The 26,658-nt window shown below is 37.1% G+C and overlaps 1 protein-coding gene across 2 annotated transcripts in view; it reads left to right on the forward strand.

Annotated features, from left to right (window-relative positions):
- The first annotated feature begins 4,168 nt into the window (after positions 1 to 4,168).
- Positions 4,169 to 26,658, forward strand: part of LOC102020914 (complement C5-like) — a 36,465-nt gene continuing 13,975 nt past the window's right edge. The window contains exons 1-12 of one of the 2 annotated variants that reach the window (XM_013513188.1): positions 4,169 to 4,360; positions 4,922 to 5,114; positions 6,305 to 6,467; positions 8,452 to 8,522; positions 10,238 to 10,329; positions 11,852 to 11,934; positions 16,812 to 16,927; positions 17,415 to 17,600; positions 21,711 to 21,914; positions 22,692 to 22,901; positions 22,995 to 23,144; positions 24,992 to 25,121. In XM_013513188.1, the coding sequence (XP_013368642.1) occupies positions 4,296 to 4,360; positions 4,922 to 5,114; positions 6,305 to 6,467; positions 8,452 to 8,522; positions 10,238 to 10,329; positions 11,852 to 11,934; positions 16,812 to 16,927; positions 17,415 to 17,600; positions 21,711 to 21,914; positions 22,692 to 22,901; positions 22,995 to 23,144; positions 24,992 to 25,121 (1,663 nt within the window). In that variant the 5' untranslated portion in view covers positions 4,169 to 4,295. Of the gene's footprint in view, positions 4,361 to 4,921; positions 5,115 to 6,304; positions 6,468 to 8,451; positions 8,523 to 10,237; positions 10,330 to 11,851; positions 11,935 to 16,808; positions 16,928 to 17,414; positions 17,601 to 21,710; positions 21,915 to 22,691; positions 22,902 to 22,994; positions 23,145 to 24,991; positions 25,122 to 26,658 lie in introns of both variants that reach the window. The other variant, XM_005382579.2, reaches the window with a different exon arrangement.

The following is a 26,658-nucleotide window of genomic DNA, read 5'->3' on the forward strand; positions in this document are numbered from 1 at the left end:
AGAGAGAGAGAGAAATGTTTCCAGGGGGGATAAAAGATGATGTGTTTTTATTGTAATCAATTTTTAAAATTTGTATTTACACATTCATTATATACTTTGATCACACTGTTACCAGGTTGAGGATCTTGTCCAGGTTCTTGATGTCCTAATTAAAGGATTAAGCAAGACACCTGAGAGTTGCTGTAAGATCACTGATTTATTTGAGAGCTTTTTTGGAGGTCCTGGCAGGGGAGCACAGCTACATGTATACCTTTGACTGAGGAAACGGTCCTCCTCCATCAGGGGTGGTCGTCCTCTTCCACTGAGCATGCAGCTTGCGGAGGGACGCACATGAAGCAGTGAGAGAGGGAGTGAATACCCACCTAGCCTCAATGATTTATTTGAAAGATAGAAGACGAGATGTACTCCACAGAATGGGAGCCAGCCAGCAAGGCAACAATGGGCTTGATGTTGAGGAGTTTAAAACTTAGGGTTTGGGGTAAATTGGGGGCTTGGGCTGAGGTATGACTTCTGCCAATGAGTTGCTTGACTCAGCCCCTTCATCAGATGGTAGAGTTTTGACCTTTTATGGCCGGTAGAGGAACTGTCATGGCATCCAAAGCCCACAGGGAGGTCAAATCTGCATAGTCAATGACACGGTACTTAGATTTGTGGTCAGCCACGGATTGCAGAAGACCAGTGGGTATATGCCTAGGGACTTCTTGTGTATAAACTAAGTTACCTGCGTTTTCCATCATGTGTAGGTCAGGGCATCCTGGTCCTGGGTTGATATCAAACTCAGAAGGTAGATCTAGTCCCAGAAAGTGGGACCCAAGGTGAACCTTCTCACCGTTACCTCTCCTTTATTTTAGTAGTTTTGTTGTTTGCTGTACACCTCAGATCTAGCCCAGAAAGCAAGCTGTAAGGCAGGGGGACCCTTCCTTTTTAAAAGCCATTATTTTTCTCACTCCTTGTCTCAACACCTTCAGTACATTTATGCGATTTTGCTTCATATCTGTCTCCTTTCTGACCTGTGAGTTTTATGAGTTTCCATTTTGTTTACCACTCTCACCCCCAAATTGGCACAGGGCCCAGTACCTAGAAAGAACTCAGTAAATATTTGTGAAAGGAATGGAATTACCTACCACTTATCCTACCTTACCCATTAAGACACTGATCTAACCTCTTAAAATGGTCCTAAATTCATCCCAACCTATCTTATAGTTATTGCTCTAGACCCAACTATTATCATCTCTTCCTCAGACTGTTATGATATTTTCCTAAATGGTTTCCTTTCCTTCAGTACAGAATTTGAAAATGTGAACTTTCTGGCCTAAATTACCCAAGTACTGGTAATAGGATGGAGTTTGACCAGAAAGTTTTGTTGTTTTTATTGTTTGTTTGTTTTTGGGTCCAAATCTTTGTCGCTGTGTTTGATGGCAGTATTAGTTCATGCATGAAAAAACAAGGAACCCAGATTTGTTCTCCTGGGGCCAAAATTTGAGACCTGCATGAGAAGGGCTGATCCATTGTAAATTATACCTGTGAAATAAAGCTTTGTTTTATTTTCTTTCCTTTGGTTGCTGTAATGGTTGATACACTGTGTCAACCTGGAAAGTTTAGAAGTTTAACTAAGCAGGGAGTCAGGGTCCTCACTTTGTAAACATCCTCATCCTGTGCAAGAGGAAGGCATGGAGATTGCATGAGTGCCATGGGGCATTAATACTACCCCTTAGTTACTGCAGGCTGATCAGGTCCACAATCTTCTGAATGAATGTAGGGCAAAGGCTAAATAAAAAGAGGCAAATGGAATGATTTCAGGACTCCAGGAGGATCAAAGGCCTTTCACATAGTTCTTAATTCTCTCAGGGCTAAGACCAAGACCTTCTCTGGACCACCCATATTTATTTGGTTATCAGAGGGAGGGGAGTACTAAAGAAGGGCAGAACCACTCAAGGACTTCTCGAAGTAAGGTATTAAGTTAATCCACTAAAGAATGGGATGCTTGAGGCTATAGTCTTTATCTAGTTGAGATCTGATCCCGGTGTCCTTGGCTGTGATCTTGTCTTATCCTTTGAGGCTGTCTGGCTTCATCCACCACTACAGATTTTAGTAGGGATTAGTGACTCACAGAGGTTCACTTACTACAAGTCCACCATTTCCAGATAAGCAGCCTAGGCCTTGGACAGCTTCACATATGAACATGAAAAGCCAATTGATTAATTTAAGTCCTGTTCAAATCTGCTTCATAGTGGTCTCCATTAGTGCCACACACCCCATTTTTGCTCTTGCTGTCTTCTGTCTCTTGCTGTTTGCTTTGCTGTCTTGAAATGTTGCCCTTGTGCCATGCCACCCAGGAGCCAGCTAATTACTGACTGAAACCTCTGCAAACTGTGAGCTAAATAAACCTTTCTTTTCTTAATTCTGGGCATAAGGTATTTTGTCTCAGCCACTAAAGAAAACTAACCAAAATGGATGCTTTCAGTTACTGAGACAATTAGCCAAAAATTAAAGCACAGCCACAATCATCCCCAGTAGAGACTGGAATTTTTCTGTCAGAGTAGGTCTGAACATTTTCTGGACCATATTGTTACCAGATTTATCTGTTATACCAACTGACCTACAGATCATTTCATATCATCTTTTTCAGTGCATTCTAGATTAGTAATTTTCCTACCCACAGTGTCTGCAATATCCTATTTGATTTGGTTCAGAACCCAAACAACAGTTTAAATATTAGCCTACTGGCCCAGCTCAAAAGATATGCACAAATTTCCACAATATGACTTGCATCATAATTTTCATTCACTATTCATACAGTTCCATGAATCTAGCTTTGTAGTTATGAGACTCCTTTTTCAAACAGCATTGAAATTGAATGTGGTCATGGTGGATAATTTTTGAAAATTGCTGCTATGAATGAATATTTGACATCCCAGGTTTTATCAATTTCTATTTGCATTTTATTTTGGAGAACGATATGATTAATACTCTCCACAGTATGTACTAGCTTTCCATTCTTTTGATGAACAAAGAACACCAGTAGGTCTTAAAGAGATGGAAGCATCTTCAGGATCTGAACAGGAGGGTCAAAATGCACTTCTCAGTTTCCCATTGCGTACAGAATAAAGTCCAGATTCCTTAGCATGGAGTTCAATGCCATACAAAATCTCCCCTCAACCTATCTTTCAACATCATCTCCTTTGGCAATTAGTTGAGGAAATAAGTATCTTTTAGCACTGTGACAGGTTCTAGGGTACAACCCTGTTGTAAATGTTAGACCTTGTACTTGTTGTCATGGAGCTTATAGCTTAGATAAAGCAAAAGGTAAAGGAGCAATGACAAAAGCCATCACTCCAGCCACCAGCTGTAGAGACTCATTGTTCAGTATGGGTCCATGCATGTAGTTGAGCACATCCTGGAGGAACCTAAGACAACAAGTTTCATTGCTTCCTTGTCTATGTCCTGGCCATTCAGGACTCACTTCTAGGTCTAGGAGCACCTCAGCATTTGGGAAATTGTCTTGGGATTTAAAATCTATTCTAAAGAAGATCTACAGGACTCATAGTCCCAGATTCAAATAAGATTCATTCCAGAGAAACCTCAGAATCATCTCTAGACCTACGTAAGAATTCCACATGGAGTCCAGGATGATGGTCCTCTCTAGTGTTCCTTAAGTTTCAAAAGTTTCCCTAGCACAACCTTAAAGAGAAAGACTTTCTCAGGAAAGTGGTTTATTAAGAAACTGCTGTTGGGGGTTGGGGATTTAGCTCAGTGGCAAAAGCGCCTGCCTGGCAAGCACAAGGTCGTGAGCTCGGTTCCTGGTACCGGAGAAAAAACAAAACAAAACAAAAAAACAAAAAAAACAAAAACAAAAAAAAAGAGCACAAGAAACTGCTCTTAAGAGAAATTAATAAACAATGACAAATGCACAAATATGTCACAAAGCTAAGCAACAGACCTAGTAAAGAATATCTGGTCATAGGATCAACTGCATCTACTACACCTAAAAATGCCCAAGACCAGATAAACCTTCAAATATTTTGTGTCTGTGTCCAGCATTTCCCTATGGACTCACATTGGGGTGTCTTTTCCATTTTAAATATCAAAATCAAGTTCCTCTGCTTTGAATCCCAGAATACCTGTGGACATTAAAAAACATTATTGAAATTCCAAGGTTTTCCTTTCAGGGATCCTACTATTTGACATTAATAATTAACCCGAGAACTAATTTAAACAAATTCCTCAAGCTGAGTTCACAAAAATCAGGGCAACTGCAACAAAGGTTGTACCAGTGATCTTATGCTACTCCCACCATGGGCATTTTCACCATAGTTTGTCTTTGTTTCTACTTGGGAGGAAGTTGGGGACAGCAGCAAGTGTAAGTGAAAGATGCCATTTTCATTTGAAATGTATTTGAGTTGTAATTTTATAGAAACCAGAATTCAATCAATGTCTGATGAAATTACCTTTCAGTTTCTGAGGCATCCAAGTGAATTTCTGCTTTCCTCTGGCATCCACCGAGGCTCTATGTGTTTTAATACAAACATTTGGTGAGCTTCGTGTGACTTGCATCCTAATACTGTGTATTCAGTGCTCTCACTTTTGCCCCAGGGAAGAGCAACTTCTTGATTGGTATTTTGTTTGAAAGCGGGTTATTATAAAAACAGAAGTATGATCTGTATTTGCACTTCATATAGAGACCTCTAGGAAACATTTCCTGGATACAGTTGATTAAGATCGCTTCTATCTGCCTTCTTGAAATCTCATCTTACAATGTTTTCTATAAAGTATCCTGTCTTTTTCAGGCTAGTAAAATTTTGAGAAATAAAAAATATGTTGCTAAATTTAAGAAATGTTAATAATTTATATTGGTTCATTGAAATGAAAATATTAAAACTTTTATTAACAGATTGACTGTATCATTTTACTGCTTCAACAGATATGTCATCTCAGCACCTAAAGTATTCTATCTTGGAACCTCTGAAAATGTAGTAATTCAGGCTTATGGATATATAGAATCCTTCTCTGTGATCCTTGCTGTTAAAAGTTATCCCGACAAAAGTTTTACATATTCTTTTGACCGAGTTGATTTGTCTCCAGAAAATAAATTTCAAAACTCTGCAAACTTAATTGTAGGTATTCTTCTTATATTTTGTTTTATATGGAAGATGTTTCACTGTAAAATTAAAAATAGATGGTCCACTGATCCATTTTATATGTGTGAAGAAAAATGTGCTAATCATACTCTTAAGTGAGGTGACTAGATGATGTGAAATGTCATTACATTCATATTTATAGTAATTTGTAAATGGAGAATCTGTTTTTGATTTGGGGGCAACTAAGGATCTCTAAAAGTTTGAGTAAAGTAAGTTATGGCTATTAAGATGAAAATCCTTGGTGATACCAGTTGAAAAGTAAATCAAGCAACATATGTAATTGGGTTAAAATTGTATGATGAATACTAGGAAGACATAATTTACACAAGTTAAACTTTATATAATATTGATTGAACATATATGCACACATATACATACAAAAACATACATGTAACATGCAGTTTGGTTCTGTTCTAAAAATTTTAGGAAAATGAATGGAGACATTTGGAACAACTGTTTACCTAAACTGTATACTATAACATTTTACTGTTTAAAAAATAATTTTTTTCTAAAATATGTATGCATCATAGACTTCTTATACTTGCCCTTTGTACTTGGACCAAACAAGTTTTCTTTCAAATTTATGAACAATGGTTAAGGAAAATTAGAGAAATGTTTATTATTAAGAAACTCTATTGACTTAATGCAATATATCTGAATAAAGTCACATACTAATTATACTATTACCAACAGACATGAAAAACATTAGTAAAAGATTTAGACTTTCAGCACAAATCAAATGTAATTACAAATATGAAGAATATTTTATTCATTCATACCATCAAGTGACAAGCCACTTAGTCTACTGTTTATGTGACATAAATCTGCGACCTCTGTTCTCTTATGCCTGTATTACAGACGAGCTTTTGAATTTCTGATCTTCTCTTAATGCCTTTTGTTATTTTGTCTGATAAAAATTTATTTTTTCAGTGATTATCATTTTTAATAGACATTGAATTGGCTCAATTTCAAAAGTCCATATTTCAAATTAAATTTTATAAAGAATTAAAATACAGAAGTATTATTGGAAAAAATTAATTTATTGTATTAATTTTTCAGAATATTTTTTATTAGATGTAAATAATCAAATTATTAACATAGATATCTACAAAATAATTCATTTTTAAGATTATTGTATAATATTCCCCTATTAACTTTTTTAACAGATACAACCAAAAGATTTATCTGGAGGGCTAAATGCAGTTTCACATGTATATTTAGAAGTTGTATCAATCCATTTTTCAAAAGAAAGAAAAATCCCACTACGCTATGACAATGGATTTCTTTTTATTCAGACAGACAGACCTGTTTATAATTTGGACCAACCAGGTATAATAACAACAGAATTTTATTCCATTGGGGAAAAGTGGGATGATCTCGTGTATATTTTGGGGGTACATAGCTTGTCTTTTAGGAAAAAATGAAAATAAAATCTTACTTTATATCATAGAAATAAAGAGCTGATAAACTGAAGATTAAATTTTAAATTATAGAAACAAAGAATAAGACTGTGATAACTGTATTGCTGATGTCTGATGGCATATTGAAAGGAATAGTTAATGTTTAAAATTTTTTATGTTCTGATAAATTTTGCATGCTTGTGTCTGGTAATCCGGGCAGCTGATTTGAAGGTAATAATAGGCAATGGAATTACCATGGTGAATTCCTACCATTTTGTCTAGTGAAACTCTGTATTATCTCTAATGTTTTATCTAATAATTATTTTCTTATTCTCTTTAATGGTTTGAACAATCTTCCATTCTTACATCTGGCAATCTGAGCAAAGTAGTTGAGGATAGCGATATGTAATATAACAACCACTGTTAATTCATATTATTTTGTCTTGAAACCCTGTATCACTTTAAATGTTCTTGCTTTGGTTTGTTTATGTTTGTGATACGGGTATGCTGCTATTGTTCTATGTTTTGTTTGTTTGTGTCTCATTTATTACTTTTTTTTCTTTTTTTTTTTTTTTTGGTACCGGGAATCGAACTCACGCCCTCTGCGCTTGCCAGGTAGGCGCTGTGCCGCTGAGCTATATCCCCGACCCCTACTCTCTTTAAAATAAAAAAAAGTAAAAAAAGAAAAAATACAAAGAATAAGAAAACATGAGACTTTTTAAGGTGGAATTAGAAAATATTTTTTCTAGAATGATACCCAAGACTTCCTTCAAATTCAGTATTTTTAACCAAGAAAACCATGGAGAAAGCTTGATGGAGAGCAGGCGACGTGCAGAATGTGATGATGCACTGTAGAAGTCACACTTGATAAAGAGTCTGAATTTTAACCTTAAAAAATCCCATTTTTTGGTCCTGAGTATCAAGTCTTCTTACAAATATTTCACTTTTATATTAACATTGACCATTGTGAAATAAATTGCCAAGTTTCCCTAGCAGTATCTGTCACCTTATGTTTTCTTTGGAGGTTTCAGTCTTCTTTCAGTAAATCCCTCCGTACAAATTATCTCAGGCAGGGAAGGAAGCTCCAGTGAACTGGGATATAGATATACTGAGTGCAAGAGCATTTGATGAATGAGCATTGACTCTGATGGTGAAGGATGGTGATGCTAATCAGGTGGGATAAGCTGTAGAGCCCCTCAACAATGTCATCAGTAGGACAGAGTCCCTGCCAGCACACCTGGCCTTGGCTAGGATTAGAGCTGTCTCTTGGCATCTGAGCAGAGGAAGACTGTGTATCTTAGAAGAGGTCAGGCCTGTGAAGCTTTCATCCTTCCAAAGGCTCAGATACTTCCTGGTACCTTTAGATACTCAGATTCTTGCTTGGGTCTTCCTTGTGAGGTAGGGAATGCTTCATTGATTGGATTATATCCATACAACTTACTTTCAATTCTTCCCCGCTATTTTATGATTATTTCAGATCCTAGTGAGGTGAAGTCTCTCTTAACTCATAGTAGGCTAAAAATACAACAGGTCGGGGCTGGGGATTTAGCTCAGTGGCAAAGCGCATGCCTGGCAAGTACAAGGTCGTGAGTTCGGTTCCTGGTACTGGAGAAAAAATACAACAGGTCGAGTAAAAGTAGTTCTTACTATGTTGATTCATGCATTTTAAATGCATAAAGAGAAATATTTAAAAGAAGCTATACATGAATTTTCTTTAGAAAATGATTTTCCCCAACTTTAATAAAAGTTAAATCCCATCATCACAATATAAGCTTTTAAGCTTAGATTTTATATTTTGAGATTTCTTATTTTTATTTTCAATTTCACGGACCTTGTGTTAAAGAGTTACTAATAGTGCTGTCAGATCATTTAGAGTTGAATGGAATTTCTAACAGTGGCAATTTTTCTTATAGTGAAAGTTAGAGTTTATTCATTGGATAAAGACTTAAAACCATCTCCAAGAGAAGTTATTTTGACATTTATAGTGAGTATACCATTATTGTAAATCTAAATTTAATCCTGGTATTTTCACTGTTTACATCAAGAGTTTTCATTATCATATCTGACATCAAGTTATTCAATATTAAATTGTAGGAAGCATTTATTCAGCATCTACTGTGAGAAGGACCTGATAATTTTATACTTCTCTGATCTTAGTTAATAATTTTGTGCATAAATTAAATGTTGAAACATTTAATGAATCTATTAAGGAACACCTTTCGATGGCCTATCTCTAAGTGGACCAGCTGATGAGTTTGAATCCTTTTGTTTTCTATGAGCACGGGCAGATGTGTCAAGGGTGGTGGAAACATAAAATAAGGCACTCATGAGCATGCAAAGCATGCATTATGTTGTCCTAACAACCATAAAGAATCAATGTCATGTCCACATTTTATAGAACAGAAGCCTAAGAGTCAGAGGAATTAAACACCAACTGACATCCTACTGATAATAATTAGCAGAATCAGGATTTAAACCCAAGCCTATCTCCAGAGCCTCTGTACTTAGCTTCTTTCCTTTGATGAGGATTACGGTGTCCCTCTATAAGCATTTGAATTTGGAAGACCAGACCAGCATACATAATATACAGCAAGCTGAGTACAGAGTGAGGTAAAACCTGCTCTAGCAAGCCAGGTTGGAGGGAAGGCAATGCTGATAATGAAGTGCTCCCCTCTCTGGAGAGAATTGCTACAGAATAAGGGTGTATTCTTCACTGGGACTTAAAGGAAACTATGGAGAGGGTTTGATAGAGAGAAGCTGGTGAGCAGAAGAGAAGCGGTCAGAGCTGAACTTGGTGTCGAATTCCTGTAATCCCAGCCCTGAGTGAGGCTAAACAGGAGGATTGCAAGTTCAAGTCTCATCTGAACAACTTAGTGAGACCCTGCCTCAAAGCAAAAACAGCTAGAGATGTATCTCAGTGATAGAATGCCCCTAGGTTGATCTCCAGTGTCACACACACACACACACACACACACACACACACACACACACACATCCCACATGTAGCAGTTTGGAGCCAGAAGAAGCAGGATAGCAAGTTGTACAGTTGACAGTAACAGTGGTGTAGCTTTAGCTAAGCAGCCTAGAAGTACTTCAGGGATAGACAGTGGCAGATTTGATGAACTATGATGATCTATGTTCAGGGAGTCACGATGGGACAGGCAGGACCTGGTAAACTTGTCAGAAGGGTGCATGTCTGGCCTCACAGATTCTGCTATTTCCTTGTTAGACTTCCTCATGGAGGACAGACATGGAACACACGAGAGACGATTGCTCTGGCAGGTCCACAAGTGTTCAGGTTTGATATGAAAGACATCAGGGAGGCAAGGAAGCCTTTGGCCATGCAGTGAAATTATGAAAATGGTGTTGGGGACTAGAAGTCCTGTTCAAGAAGGAGGGTTATGGGGAAGAGACCTGCTAGGAGTTTAACATTTTCTTAAATATTTACAGTTCTATTTATGCCTGTTTAAAATACGCCTTTGTACTGTTGATAGTAGTCTTTGCTAACAAGCCTGACCAGCATGAGTCATTGCCTGAACACTAGACCAATATTGCATGTGCTAACACTTCTTAGAACATGTTAGTATATATATCCCTCTAAGAACTATTGAGCACATATTATGTTTATGTGTAGCTTCTATATTTCTAAGTTGTTAAGAAAAGATTAAACCTAATTTTTGTTTTTCTTTTCACTCAAAGGACCCAGAAGGGTTAGAAGTTGCCACAGTGGAAGAAAAAAATCACACTGGAATTATCACTTTTCCTGACTTCAAGATCCAATCTAACCCTAAGTATTTCTAGTTGTTTGTTGGTTAAATTGCTCTTAAAACAATGGAGACACCTGGGGGCTACTGAATAGTCAAATGTAAATGTACATGTAACAGAAATGTACCGATAAAAGAAAGTTTAATTTTAGCTACTCTTATTAGGTCTAGCAAGTGTCCTAACCTAAGGGAAGGTGGAATCTGCTTGAGTTCTTCTGCATCAAGGCAGAGACTTGATATAATATTTCCTACCAGCACCCAGGTAGTCTGCTGTACCCAGCTTAGGTCTTCCACAGAAAGTCTGGGTCGTAGGCATTATGGGGATACAGACCCTGCCTGTAAAATGGGGAGAGCACAATAGAAAAACAAAACAGAAAAAAAGGAGAAAGGAGAAAAGATGTCCATTAGTACACATTTCATATTTCTTAGAGGCTTTGGAGCTTTCTTTGTCATTTTAACTAATACTTGTAGAACTTAGATGATATTTTGAAATATGATTTCAGACTCTTATGGTACATACTGCCTTACAAGTATAACACTTCAGTACTTTAAGGAAACTGGCATTTATGGGTCTCCTACTATGCGCTAAGCACTCTGCTGGTCTATCATTCTCATTTTTGAGATAAGCAAACTCAAAGTCATGCAAGCATTAAGTGGGAGTAGGTGGAAATGATAGCCCTAAACTCTTGGAGGGCAAAGCACATCTTTGCTCCTGGCTCCTACCACTACCCGCTAAAAATAATGACATACTGGCCTTGGGCTGTAAAAGCTCTACAACTATGTGCTTGTATCATTTAAACAAGTTTAACCTGATCAACGTTCTTGAAAATGTGGTCCTGATTTTCTGGAAAATTATATAATACATTCTAACTCTTAATGTGATTTTTTTATTTGTTTGTTTTTGTTTTTGTAGTTTTTTTCTGGTACCAGGAAGTGAACTCATGACCTTGCACTTGCCAAGCAGGCGCTTTGCTGCTGAGCTAAATCCCCAACCCCTCTTAATGTGATTAAGCTCATGTTTAGTTCATCAACTGAATAATCAATATTTAAATATTGAAAAATTTAAAGCATTTTACAGTTAAATATATACAGCACTATGATCTCCTAGAGAAAGAATCAGTAAAATGAAAATAATTCAGGTATTTACAATGATTTTTCCTAAAATGCATATATTCATTTATAATTTTAATATACCTTTCCAACACGATTATATTATTTAGAATGTGCAGATAATTGAAGCTACAGTCAGGGTCATCTAACCATGGAGTGTTGTCAAAGGTTTTAGAGCGAGAGTGACCAAACTTAAATCCCAGCTGCACCACCTACCAGCTGTTTATCCTTGGGCAAATTACTTTATCTGTACCTCAATTTCTTAATGATAATATATGGATAATAATAGAACCTAGCCCATGTATTTTTACAGGGATTGAATGAGCTCACGTATGTAAAGCATTTAGTCTTTGGTGCATACTATACAACTACCATCATTAGGTAAATTAAAGATATATTATTTGATGACATGTAAATTTTAAATGTGTTGTTTTTACAGATATGGCTCATGGACAATTAAAGCTAAATATAAGGAGGACTTTACAACAACGGGAACTGCATCTTTTGAAATTAAAAGCTCTGGTAATTTCTGACGAATGATTGAAATTTCCCATGTATGTTTTTAAAAACAGTTCTGAATGACTTTATAGAGTAAAAATTCAGTAAAAATAAAGGGGCAGCAAGCTGTGGTAGACAAAGGTAGACTGGGCGTAAGAAAACTGCAGCCCTAGTTCTGTCCATCTAGTTCACCTCCATCCAGTCACTGAACTCGGTGCCTTGCTTTTTTCCTCATGGTTGTAGAGGTGGTCACATCAGCAACAGGGTAAGGTTAAGTAATATCCTTCTATGTATGACCTATGGTTCTCTGACACTGTTAGAGATGGTCCAATCTGTTGTCCTTATTCAAGTTCTCACACTCACTTTGCCTACACCAAGCATCAGAATGCTACCTTGTGATAGTTAGCTTCCCATCTCTGTGATGAAATACCTGAGAACAACAATTTTTAAAAGGAAAGGTTTGTTCTGGCTCACAGTTTTAGGGGTTTCAGTCTAGGGTCCGTTAGCTTCATGGCTTTGAGGTTTGTGGTGAGTCGGAAAAGTCATTGCAGAAGGGCATGGTGGACAAAAGCTGTTCAGAAAGAACACCAGAGTGTGTTAGTGGCTTCCTGTTACACTTCCATGTCATCCAGATTCCCACCCACCCTATTAGATGGAGTGACCACATTCATGCAAGTGTCCCGTCTCGGTTTGCAGTCCCGTACGGCATTGCCTCTGGAAACACCCTCACAGACACACCCACAAGTGTGGTTTACTCATTTCCTAGGTGTTTCTCAATCCAGTCCTGTGGCCCATCAAGATTAACCATCACCTTACCTTTGAACCCCAGACTCAGGACTGTTTCCTATCAGCCCTAAAATCAATGCTTTATTGACAAATGACTATGTTTGGGAAAACCCTTTTATTGGAAATGCTTGTGTTAATTGTGCTAATCATTAACTTGTAAATGCTCCCATTCATTTCTCATAAGAACTTTCTAGAAAATCAATCTGCATGTAAAGCTGTTTTTAAATGGTGGACACACTCACTGAATCAAGCTTATGCTTTGCATTACCATTGGCTGTGGTCACATTTCAGGCACCCGATTTTGTCATTTTCAGGTACCCGATTTTGCAAGGTGGTAAAGACAGAATTTGTTATTCCCTCCCCACAAGTTCTTCTCTAATATAGATTATACCTTTTGTTCTCCTTTTCAAAAAAAAAAGCTGATCAACAGAGTTACACAAGTCAATTTTAATACTTTAACGGGTATTAAAATCCTGTCATATAAAAATCTGAAGTATTGAAATTGACTGTAATTTATCTCTTCTTACCTGTCTTTGGCTTTACTTCATGCATCATTTCTTTTCCACTATCATCAAAATCATTTCTCATTCCCCCCAAAAAGACAGAAACTTCAGCCCCAGTTACATTTTTATTATGAAAGTATCTGTCAGAATATAACTAATCCATTGTGATAAAACAATTAGAGTAATAAGATACAGATGAAATATAATAACTTTGAGAAATTTGCCTTTTACTCTTGAAACATGACATATTCAGTTTTGCATTTCATTTTTATGAGCTGTCGTGGCAAGGCTAAGGCAAGTAACTTTATTGCTGTTGACGATGGAGAAAGTTGAGTCCCAGAGGGGAGAAAAGAAGTTGTCTCACTTTTCAGAGTTTTTACATTCATCATGAGTTAGTCATGACCGGAGCATAATGGGTAACTTTGTAAAAGCCCACCCAAGGCCGTGACTGAAACATGGTGTGGAAAGGACAGGGACCCACTCCTTCTTGCCACTCTTGGCAAATGAGACAACGTGTCTACCCCACATGTATTGGAGGCATGTTATTTTCATATCAATTCCATATTTGCCTTTTGAGATGAAGAATATGAACTTTCCCTTTGTAAACATAATGCAGGCAAGCCAGTGTTCCCATTCAAAAGCAATTGTACACAGTTCATCAGCAAAGTGGGGTTTGGGGGCCAGTATAATCCAATTCATAGAAGCTTTTGACAATCTATATAAACTAGGCCACAAATAAGAAAGATGTGACCTGTTTCACATACTTTTGACAGTTGAGCAATGTAGTTGCCTGAATGCCCACTGTTATTCAATCTTTAGAATTATTTGCATGTGAGATTTTATGTCAACAGCAAGGTTAGAATCAGCAGATACCTTCCAGGCAAATCTGCTGGAATCCTCTTCTTACAACTGTGGCATTAATCACAGGAATTTTTTTTTAACACTGACCCACAGTCTCAGTCAAACACTACCGACTAGTTACATTTGATTCTTGAAACGAAGACTGTTTGCCATTCTGGACCCACATAAACCTGAACATTAGGAAGTTTCTTACCTAACTCTTACAGTAATCTTGAAATTCTCAACGTTTTTATGCTAATGAAGTAATTTTCTGGTTCTACTAAGGTATATGAGTGTGGGTTTATCAAATGTACACCTAAGCAAAAAACAAATATACAAAAATAATACAGTGGAAACTAGAAATATATTTCTAGAAGGAAAAAATGTATTGTTATAGTGGGGTGGATGAACCTCACTAATATCAGTATCCCTCCCTCCATTGTTACCATCAATACCCCTAGGAATCCTTGTGAATGTCCAGTGATTGATCTCATCTCTTCTTCTGAAACCCTAGCCTGTATTAAATGACTTGTGTTACTCTCAGAGTGTGAGTTCTATAAGGACAAAGTCCTCATCATATGTATCTGTGTAAACCTTTTCCTTGATCCCTTATGTATAGTAAGACTGTGATAAATGGTTATTCAACTGGAAATTTCTTGCTTCTTTAGCATCTCTCATGTGTTCTCTTGTGTTTGGCAATTCTCTTCCATTCAGTGTCACAGATGCGAACACAAATTTCAAAACCCCTTTTAGGAAAGGTACATTCTTGTTAATAGCTATAGAAAACAGCATTCATACAAAAATGAGAATTGAAGCAGCGAAAAGCTTTAGACATTCCATCTCCTTGAAACTATGATCACAAGCAATACCTTTCTGACCATATGGTTCTGTTCTTTTCCTTATGTTCAACCAAAAGGTGATGCTAGGCTTCCCAATCCTATTTACTGTGCACTGTTCTGCAGATTGCACAACCTAATGGAGAAGGCTACACTTGAAGAAAAAAGAGAGACTTGGCTAGAGGGTAACCAGGGCAGGTTCTGGGGAGCTGGATATGGAAGAGCAAAGCAAGTGACTCACTGTTCTGGCTGCTTCCCTTTATGTAGGAGAAAACTGTCCTCTAGTGTGTACCATAAAAGCAGAGTAGAGACTTTGCACTATGAACAGTGTCCAAGACAGCTAATAAGAAACTCCAAAGGTGAGTTCCATTGATTCGGAGGGTATTTCATTGGTGTAGGCTTAACATGTCAAATATTTTTAAAATTTCCCATGTGTTTGCTTTTATCTCCTAATTATAAGTATCTCTTTTCTTCTTCATCTAACTGGTAGGCAGAAAACATGGTGTCCATAGTTTAATAACAGCTTTACATACAAATTGATTTTCTGGCAAGTTCTTATGAAGGATGGATGGGAGCGTTTACAAGTTAATGATTAGCACAATTAACATAAGCATTTCCAAAATAAGTGTTTGCCCATACATAGTCATTTGTCAATAAAGCATTGATTTTAGGGCTGATGGGAAACAGTCCTGACTTTGGGGTTCAAAGGTAAGGTGATGGTTAATCTTGATGGGCCACAGGACTGGATTGAGAAACACCTAGGAAATGAGTAAACCACACTTGTGGGTGTGTCTGTGAGGGTGTTTCCAGAGGCAATGCCATACAGGACTGCAAACGGAGAAGGGACACTTGCCATGAATGTGGCGGCACCATCTAATAGGGTGGGTGGGAGTCTGGATGACATGGAAGTGTAACAGGAAGCCACTAACACACTCTGGTGTTCTCTCTGAACAGCTTTTGTCCACCATGCCCTTCTGCAGTGACTTTTCCGACTCACCACAAACCTCAAAGCCATGAAGCTAACGGACCCTAGACTAAAACCTCTAAAACTGTGAGCAGAACAAACCTTTCCTTTTAAAAATTGTTGTTCTCAGGTATTTCATCACAGAGATGGGAAGCTAACTATCACAAGGTAGCATTCTGGTTTTCAAAAAAATAAAGATGAATTCCTGAATTCATCCATGAATTTATTTCTTAAGGTTCTTTCTTATTCCAAAGTTTGAATTAAAACCTGCACCTCACCTTTGGTGTAAAGTTGGGCAAGTACAGATATAGCAGATCAAAATGTTGTCCACCAGCATCATGTAGGGGCAGTGCTCAGGAGGAAGTACATCTTTCTGTACTGATAATCCCCTACTCTTATGCACATGAGATAGCTTTTTACTTTACTAAAAATTATGGGTAATGCTGGTACCAGAAAATTTTACTTATAACAAATAAATGAGATTGTAAAGTTATTCACATTATGAAAGCATCCCTGAGTCACTTGGATATTGGATTACATGTTATTAAATATTTAACACATGTCTTTTACCATACTGCTTGAATGGTAAAAGAATGTTGCCTTGGAGATAAGAGCCATCTGTTTCACATGTCTATTCCTCTCAATTTCCTGCATTCACAAGGTTTTGATCTGGTTATGTGAAGAAAAAAGTGGGATAAATGATTTGACAAGTGGTCTGGAACAGGAAAGCAATTGAAACAGACATATGGGCACCATATTAATGCCTGTGAACAACAATTTATTATTTCACAGACCAGTCACAGCAAATCATCCTACATGAGTCAATAATTTTGACCAAAGAGTGAATAAATTGCTTGTCCTTATCTAAATTAAACAAACAAACAAACACATAGGAACAGAATGGTTACCCACCCCGGTCATTGTACTGTGTGTTTGTCCAAAATCTCAAAGCAATGCATATTATTCCAGTAGATAACTTCTTCAAAGAAACCAAACGAACTGATGTCAAATATGGTCTGCCTCCCTACACATTGGATTTGGTTTCTACTCCTCTTTCTTTGAAGCCTGGAATTCCATATTTTATCAAGGTGAGATGATTAGAAATCTCGGTTGCATTTCCTCATTTACTGGTAGGTTACTCCATCTATGGAAGAGCAGAAGAAAAGAATCTCAGAGATTTTGCTTCTCCATGACCTCCAGTGTAGGCATTTAAGTGATAAACAGAATTATCGGTGAGGAGGAATAGGACAAGGTAACCAGCAAGAGTAGGATATAAAACAGTAGCTCAGATCCAGGCTTGGTAATAATTTCACCCAACCTGTTGCTTAAGCACAGGTATGCAGCACAGAGCACTGCTTTTATTAAACATTCAGTATCCATTATCAAATTGAGGTAAATGTCATTTGTATCATGTATGCTTGGAGTGATGAAAACATAGCATTAAAATAACTGCATTGATCAATTGAATTAAATCCTATTTAGTTTGTGCTTGGGAATAAAGGAGAGAATTATCTTAGGATTTACTTTTTGTAACAGAATAAATATTAACTATTGCCATGGATTTGGTCCCAACAGGTGCAGGTAAAGGATGCTTTTGCCCATTTTGTAGGAGGGATTCCAGTAATCTTAAAAGCAAAAATAGTGGATAAAACTCAGGAGAAAAGAGAGCTGGATCCAAGGAAAAGTATAACAAATTATCATGATGGCATAGCTTCATTTATGGTTAACATTCCCACTGGTGTGACAGCTCTGGAGTTTCACGTAAGCAGAATTTGCATTTGTTGCACTTTCTAATATAGCCTCAGTCTTTATGGTAGGGATTATAAAGGACAGATGGTGAAGATTTTATGAATAAGTCCAGTGAACTCTTTGGAAACATTTTCTGAGAACAGAAAATATAATTTGGTGTATTGACCATTTCATAAAGGATCTAGGTTTGTTCATTTTGTATTTAGGGAACTTTTTTTCCTTCTTATGCTAAACACAGACTAAATCTGGAAAGTTTAGGACAAGAACAGCTACTGGAATATAAGAATACTAACAGAATATTTTTGTATTCACTATTTCCAGCTATCAGCATCTCTCCATAACTTCATATGACAGTTCCTCTAAAAAAAATCATCTATATGTTTTCCCTTTCAAGGTTCCCCCAACTACTGAGATCTGGCTTCTGCCCCTATGACTCCACTGAAAGTCCTCTTATCTGGTTACTCATGAGTTGCTTGCTAAGACTGTCAAATATTTTTCAGTCTTCATCTTTCTTGCCTTCTTGCAGGGGCTCAGTGGTCTCTTGGTGGTTCCAAGGAGAAAACAGTGAGGGGATTTAGAAAATAAAGACAAGAAGCAAAAGCTGAGGTCAGGTGGAGTGGCCTCTTACCTGATGGGCAAGAAGACTGAATAACAACAGTAGGAGCATTTATTTATACCTTTGCAAAGTTAGTATCAGGAGACATAAGTTTGCCTAGCAACTAATGACCGAAATTGTCCAGGCAAGATGCTTTTCTCAAGACTGACGTAGCTTGATTGCTTTAGGCACTCTGGTTCTGTCTTGCCCTCACACATATGACCAATTTTCAGCTTCAGCTGCTCCCAATATCTCTCCCTTTTCTGTTTAGCTGCAGAAGTGATGGGTGTTCAGTTGCAGTTGGAGAAGCTGTGCTTGGAGAATTCTGTAGTAAACCTTTTCATTTTTGATGAACTTACTCGTTTAGGCTAAAGAGTTTTAGTCCTTACTGTGGAAAGGGGCTGGGGTGATCCTTCTGAGACACAGATATGACTTTGATTAACCTTGCTTCTGATCATCTCTACAAACTGACTGCCCATCACTCTTCCCATCACACCCCCAACTCTAACATCCTGGGGAATGGCAGCTTCCTAACTCCCTGATTTCTACTGCCACAAGGACTTTGTGCCTTCTGCTAGGGACAATTCCTCAGTTTTTAATTCCCTAACTTTTAATTATTTGGATTTTAGCTTTTATCTCTGTCCTCCAAGGAATCTTCTACAACTGTCCTGTGCTCATGGGGTAGATATTTCCTACCCCAACTCTATCTCACAGGTTTTGAGTTTCTCAAAGACAAAAGTTTTGCCTATCTTGTTCACCTTTATGTCCTTGACACCTAGGGTAGTTCCTTACACATCTTAGCAAATATTGGTTGAATGAACACATGATATATCTCTTTTTAAACTTAAAGATGTGAAATGTCTGCAAATAACATTGAATTTTCAGCTTCAAATAAAATATAGATGGTTTTGGCCTCTTATTAAAAAACTTGAAAAGCATGGTACATACGTTTATAAGAGGGACCTATTAGCACTTGAAGTTCAAGAATAGACCTTGTTTATGCTCTTAAAATTTCCCTATCTTTCTCCTAAGAGGTGCTGAAATTACTCACTTTTATTTCCATTCAGAAACAATATTTTCATCAACTTTTAAGTTTGTGCTCCATTCCCAAGATCTCCCACCTTCCTGCAGGCACTGCACATCAGACAATGGTGCCACTGCCACTGCAAGGATGCCTGTGGGTTGGAACTGGCACTAAGAGGAAGCCCCAGGGCCACAACTTTCCTGGCAGGAGAATAAGAGATCTGGAAGATTCCAGCAGCCTTCAATACCAAAATCCTTAACAACTCCCCCTGTAATTACGAACAGCCAGAGCATTGGCTATGAAGGACCCCTGTAAGCTACACCAATGATGACATCACCTGCCCTCACTAAATGTAATACTTGCCCACCCTACCAATAATTGTTCCATCAAATGCATAGACATCAATGCAAGGCAATATAAAAACAACCCATGAAAAACCAAGGAAGCATAATGTCACCAAAAGAATACAAAAATATTCTAGTAACTGATCCTAGAGACATAGACTTGACTGAATTGACTGGCAAAGAATTCAAAACAATTATTTCACAGTATCAGTGAAAAACAGAAATGCAAAAATCCTCAGCAAAATACTAGCAAACCAAATTCAACAGCATACCAAAAAGATCATTTGCCGTGATCAAGTGGGACTTATCCCGGCAATGCAAGGATGTTTAATGTCAGTAATCAATAAATGTGATATAATATCAGTAAAAAATAAATGTGATATAGCACATTAACAGAAGAAAGGACAAAAAGCACATAATTATCTCTATAGATGCAGAGAAGGCATTTGACAAAATTCAACATCCTTTCATGTTAAAACTCTCCACAAATCAGATATGGGTAGAATGTAATTTAATACAACAAAGAGCGTATATAGCAACATCACACTCAATGGTGAAAAAGTAAAGGCTTTTTCTCTAAGATCAGGAACAAAACATGGACATCTTTCTATTTATTTAACATATTTATTTATATTTCTCTTTATTTAACATAGTTTCCTTCCATGTGTTTAACATAGTTTCTATGTATTCAACACAGTTTTGGGAGTCCATCAGAATAATCAGACTAGGAAAGGAAATAAAAGGCATCCAAATGGAAAAAGAAAGATTACATTGTCTCTATTTTTAAACAATATGACCTTATTTGAAGAAAACCCCCAAGACTCCACCAAAAAAGTATTAGAACTAATAAATGACTTCAGTGAAACTGGAGGATTAGAAAATCAACACGCTAAACTCAGTTATTGGTCTGAATGGTAGGTTTTAAAAATATGACCCAAGTACAACTAACAAAAACAAAAATAAATACGATTGCATTAAACTGAAGCTCTCCTGCACCACAAAGGAAACAGTTAACAAAACAAAATGACAACATACAGAGTAGGAAGCAGTATTTTCAAACCACATACCTGATGAAGGGTTCAGATCCAAAACAAATAGGCATTCAACTCAATAACAAGAAAAAAACTCAATATTAAAAATGAAAAAAACTCAATATTAAAAACTCAAAATAAAAAAAGGACTTAAATAGACATTTCTAAAAAGAAGACTTGAACTATATGAAAAAGAATGGCCAATATGGCCAATAAACTGTATGAAAAAATGTTCAATATCACTAATGTTCAAGGAAATGCAAATGAAAATGCTAATAAGCTATCACACTACACTTGTTAGAATCATTATTAAAAAATGAAAGATAATGAAGCATTCATGATGATATGAAGAAAAGGGAATCCTTACACATTATTAGTGGAAATGTAAATTAGTACAGGAGAATTTTAAGTTAAGGCAATCTGTCATTCAATACCATCATGTGATTATAGCTGATAATAATGTATTATTACTTGAAAAACATAAGTAAGCAACATAGTAAGCTATCAGCTTGAGTCAGCCATTCCACGGTGTATACATATACCAAGACGTCATGTTATACACCATGAATACATACAATTTTAAGTTGTCAATTTAAAAATAGTGCTACATACTTGCCTCTTTAGGGGAAATATGACTGCCACATCTTATTCTACATTTTTTCCCTCTCCTTAAATACCTGCTTTTGCCAGCCTTTGGCACTAAGAAATGAATCGATAAGTTAGTGTGTCATTTGAGAAGGAAGGTCAATCCTAGGTCTAGGACCTTTTCTTTCCTTTGATCTTGCCAGACTCTTCCACAATAGCCCAAGTTGGCATCATTAATTTTATTGAACTAATAGCTCTTTTGTGGTTGCTCGACAACTTGATCGCAGGCAGTGACTAACTTGGTTTTTCATAAGGTGCTGGAAAGTCTGAAGGTTTGTAGGGATATGGACGTATTCCTACATGTTAAGCATATATAGTCAGACCTGGGACTAAAAAATGCAAGGCAAGTGTTAGCAGTTAGCATCACCACCCTCATCATCATCACTGATGGTGCTCGCTTCGGCAGCACATATACTAAAATCATCGTCACTGATGCAAAGTTAGGCACCAGCACTTTTCATTTATTGGCATTGTCTCTTTCAGGTTAGAACTGATAATCCAGACCTTCCTGAACAGTATCAGGCCAGCAATGACTATCAAGCAGTGACCTACTCATCACCCAGCCAAAGTTTCCTTTCCCTTACCTGGACCGGTAGTCAGCAGAGTTTGCTGGTGGGAGAATATCTGAGTATAACTATTACCCCTGAAAGTCCATATCTTGACAAAATTACACACTACAATTATTTGGTAAGTTCAATAATATCTTACTGGCATCCAGTGTCCTATTTGCAACATTCTTTTACTTATACAAATAGTCTTTAAAATGTATGAAATTTAGTACTTTGTAGTTTATAAAGTACATTCACAAGAAAAGCTTTATGACAATTTTTTGGTTCAGCAAACAACGGAATACACTGGAAAGGCTGAATGACTTTTCGTGCTCGTAAGTACTGGCAGATAGGTTTAGGATTTTGTTAAAGCTCTTCTGACTCCAAAACCAATTTTCCTTCCTCAACATGATGCTAAAGATTTGGTCAAGACCTTCAGTCTCCCGACTGGTCAGTGACCCCAGCAACGTTTCATGGGTAATCAAAGCATTTCTTAAACAGTAGGCTGCTGGCCTTCTCTTATGAATATGCCTTATTTCCAAAGGGAAAAATTTAAGTTTTGAGTTCAGTAATGGATATAGTGATTCCAAACTTTGTTCATTGCTATTTAAAATACAAACTAGAAAGGATGTTAGAATACTATATTGGTGAGGGTTAAGGGTTTGAGTGAACAAGATCAAGGTTCTAATTCATATCCTATCACTTCCTTGGTCCACATTTATGATCGTCAGTTTCTATAACTACTAAATGGAATGAATCAGACCACAGCATAAAATTGTGAGGATTGAACATGTTCATGTGTGTATATCTGATGCATAGTAAATAACCCTGGACATTAAATTCTTTTTATCTCTGCACAATTTATACCTCAACTTTGAGCCCCATCTGGTGCTTATTTCTTGCTATGTATTTTTAGATTTCATCTAAGGGGAAAATCGTACACTTTGGCACAGAGGAGAGAATCCCAGCTTCATCTTCCCAAATTTTAAACCTTCCTGTGACTCAACACATGGTTCCTACAGCCCATCTCCTGGTCTATTACATCATCCCAGGAGAGCTGACCGCAGAGTTAGTGTCTGACACCCTCTGCCTAAATACTGAAGAAAAATGTGGCAACCAGCTTCAGGTGAGACATATATGCTTGTTCCCGGTCTGGATTCCTCCTGAGTGACTATTTAATCTCACATTAAGATGCTTTCTTTTTTGAAACTAATTTTAGATTCATCTGTCTCCAAGGAAAGATGTACATTTTCCAGGTGAAGCCGTATCGCTTATCATGGAAACTCAGTCAGAGCTGTGGGTAGCATTAACAGCATCAGACAGTGGTACATATGGCATCCAAGGAAGAGGCAAAAGTCCCATGGAAAGAGTTAAGTACGATAAACTTTATGGTTACTGGTGTATGGCATGTGTCTTGGTTACTTTTCTCTCATTGCTGGGACAAAATATCAGAAGCCCCAAATTAAGGAAGGAAAGGTTTATTTCTCTTACAGTTTGTGGAGGTTTCAATCCGTACTTGGCAGATTATAAGGCAGAGTGGCACATGGCAAAGGCTGCATCTCAGGGCCGCAGGAGGCTTTGGGGGGACACACAGACATAAACCATAACAGCATGACTTCTGGCTGAGTGGCCATTGTGGTTCTCTCAGCATTCCATGAGCTGGTTATGGGAGAAGAATAAAAGAAAAAGAGCAATGATACTAATGTCTGTGTTCTCAGCTTGATTGGAGGATAATAATTCTAAAAGCTAACATTTATTGAACACTTACTGTATGATGAGCTTTTCTCTAAGCCTTTACATCTATTGTCTTATTGGATTTTTGAAACAATCCTATGAGAGAGGAGATGGGTGTCAGTACTGCACACTGTATTTAAGACATGTTACCCTTACTAGCATAGTGCCATGCTGTTAATAACAAGAACTAAGATTCAGCTGCCTTATGGCCTGGGTGGAACAACACAGAATATCAATTGTGTAACCACTTTAAATGATCTCTTTAGATATATAAAGAGATATATAACCCATGTAATTTTCTCTCCAACCTATTTTGTTTTATAGTAACACTCTTGGAACTATTCTCAATGAAATGCCAAAATTCAAGCTTCTTTTTTTTTTTTTATAATTTTTTTTTTAAATTCAAGCTTCTTATAGACAAAAACACAATTTAATTCCGTGTTTAGGAACAAACTTTCAAAATTACCAATTCCAAACCATCTTCCCTTTGGTGACTGAGAGCATTATCTTGTTTGCTAAGCCACTAGGTGGTAGGAACAATAATCTTTTTTAATCTGAGAGAGAGAAATTTTAAGTGAGTACATAAAATTAAATTATTTGCTCACCTCAGGGGATGGATATGACTTAAAGTACAGTGGGTTAAAATGCAGATATGACTTAAAATGCAGTGTTCTAGTGAGTTGAGGTACTTCATTCACTGGAAAGGAAAGCAGAAAGGAAAGGCATGGTGTGGGTGAAAACAGGGCTCTACATGACAAAGTAATAGCAGTCACGAATAGTCCTTTCTCCTCTCTCTTCCCCTTCCATGGGCACAGGCCTCTTCCCACCCCAGTCAATCATCAAGAATCACTATCAGGGATCACAAGGGCCATGGTTACAAGTTTTTTGAGGCCTAAAACCTCCTAAGCAAAAGTAATTCATTGAGCATCCTTATGTTGCGTTTGAATTCCATCTTTGCTGGAGCAATGAAATAAATACAGGGTCTCATCCTGCTTCGCAGAACTTAGAAAAGGTCCATGAGGGATAGTGAGTATTTCATCTACTTATCCATTCAGTCCATCAAAGGATATTTTATGAATGAACTCACTGTACAAAGTTGGTTTTTTTTTTGGTTTTTCTCCAGTACCGGGAACCGAACTCACGACCTTGCGTTTGCCAGGCAGGCGCTTTTGCCGCTGAGCTAAATCCCCAGCCCCTGTACAAAGTTTTAAGAAAGAAGAGTGTAAATAGTTTTCTAAGAACTTACAAATGAGAGTTGTCCTTTAGGTTAGCTCCTGAGTGAATTTTTAATAGTGAAAATTCATTAACCCACAAAGTAAAAACTAGAGAAGGCAAGAAGTGGTCGGGAAAATTGCGAAATTAGATTTTAAGCATTCAATACGTGATTGTCCGGAAACTATCATTATCCACAAGTCAGGTACTATATTCCTGTAATGGCCAGTGGGTGCTGTGTTTTGAGGGAAGGGTTTCCTTTCTGAACAGGTATTTGGAGCTGCAGGGAAAATTGACCAGGGCTGTGGAGCAAGTGGCGGCAGAAGCAATGCTGAAGTGTTCAGCGCGGCAGGTCTCACTGTCCTCACCAATGCAAATGCAGAGGATTCCCAACAAATTGGTAATTAACTCTTTTTTTCAACCAAGTAATGTGAATATTCTTGTCATGAAAATACTGTGCTGCTTTGTCTGTCCCGCACCTATTCTTTCCCAAATCCTGCTTCCGCAACATTTCTTTCTTTAAAATTAAAATAATTATTTCTTTGTGGCAAGAACACTTAACATGAAATCCCTCCTAGCAAATTTTTAAGTGTAAAATACATTATTGTTGACTGTAGATACAGTGTTATATGTAGTAGATCTGTAGAGCTTATTTTTTTTTTTTTTTGCTTTATGCCCTTTAATTAATAACTCCCAAGTTCCTCTCCCCTTGCCTCTAGCAACCATCATTCCACTCTTACATTCTATGACTTGGACTATTTTAGATCCCTTATGGAAGCTGTATCATGCACTATTTGTCTTTCTGTGACTGGCTTATTTCATTTAGCGTAACATCCTCATAATTCAGTTATATTTTTGCTGATTGTGGAATTCCCTTCTTTTGGCTCAGAGTCCATTTTTTATATATATCATATTTTCTTGATCCACTCATCTGTTAGTGAACAGTTAGGTTATTTTCCCATTTTAGCTTTTGTCAGTAGTACTTCAATTAACAGGGTAATGACAATATTTCCTGAAGATTATGATTTCAATTCTTTTGGATAAGTACCCAGACGTGGGATTGCCGCATCATACAGTACTTCTATTTTTAATTTTTTGAAGAGCCTCCATAATAGTTGCAAGATCTTGGCTTTCCAGTAATACTGTGCAAGGGTTACAATATCCCTATAGGTTCACCAACACTTACCTTTTTTTTTTTTTTTTAAATAGCCATCCTATTAGGTATGAAGCAATATCTCACTGAGGTTTGACTTGCATTTCTTAAATATTTAGTGATGTCAAGCAGTTCTTAATATAACTGTTGGCTATTTGTATGCCTTCTTTTGAGAAGTGTCCATTCTGACTTTTTTGACTATGGTGTTGTAGGAGTCCTCCATATATCTGGAGATTAACTATATCAGACACGTGGGTTGCAAATACTTTCCCCACTCTATGTATTGCCCCTTTATGCTGTAGATCATTTCCTTTGCTGTGCAGAAGATTTTTAGTCTAATGCAATACCACTTATCTACTTTTTTGTTGTTGTTTAGGACATGGGTGTTGTGTTTGTGACATCATTTCAAGACTAGTATCAGGAAGGTTTTCTCATGTTTCTTCTAGTAGTTTTATAGTTTGAGGTCTTATACTTAAGTCTTTATTCCATTTTGATTTGATTCTTATAAAGAAAGTAAGTGCCCAGTTTCATTCTTTTGCATGTGGATATTTTGTTTACCCAATAACACTTGTTGAAAAGACTGTCTTTTTTCTATTGCACATTTTTGGCACCCTCTTTGAAGACAAGTTGACCATATATTGAGCATTTATTTCTGGCCTCTGTTCTCTTCCATTGAGTATATATGTATATATAGTATATATGTATACATGTATATATATATATTTGTGTATGTGTATATATGTACATTTATGTAGGTGTATATATCATATATGTGTGTGTGTGT

The sequence above is a fragment of the Chinchilla lanigera genome, unplaced genomic scaffold, assembly GCF_000276665.1.
Source record: "Chinchilla lanigera isolate Chin_1 unplaced genomic scaffold, ChiLan1.0 scaffold00018, whole genome shotgun sequence".
NCBI classification, from domain to species: Eukaryota; Metazoa; Chordata; class Mammalia; order Rodentia; family Chinchillidae; genus Chinchilla; species Chinchilla lanigera.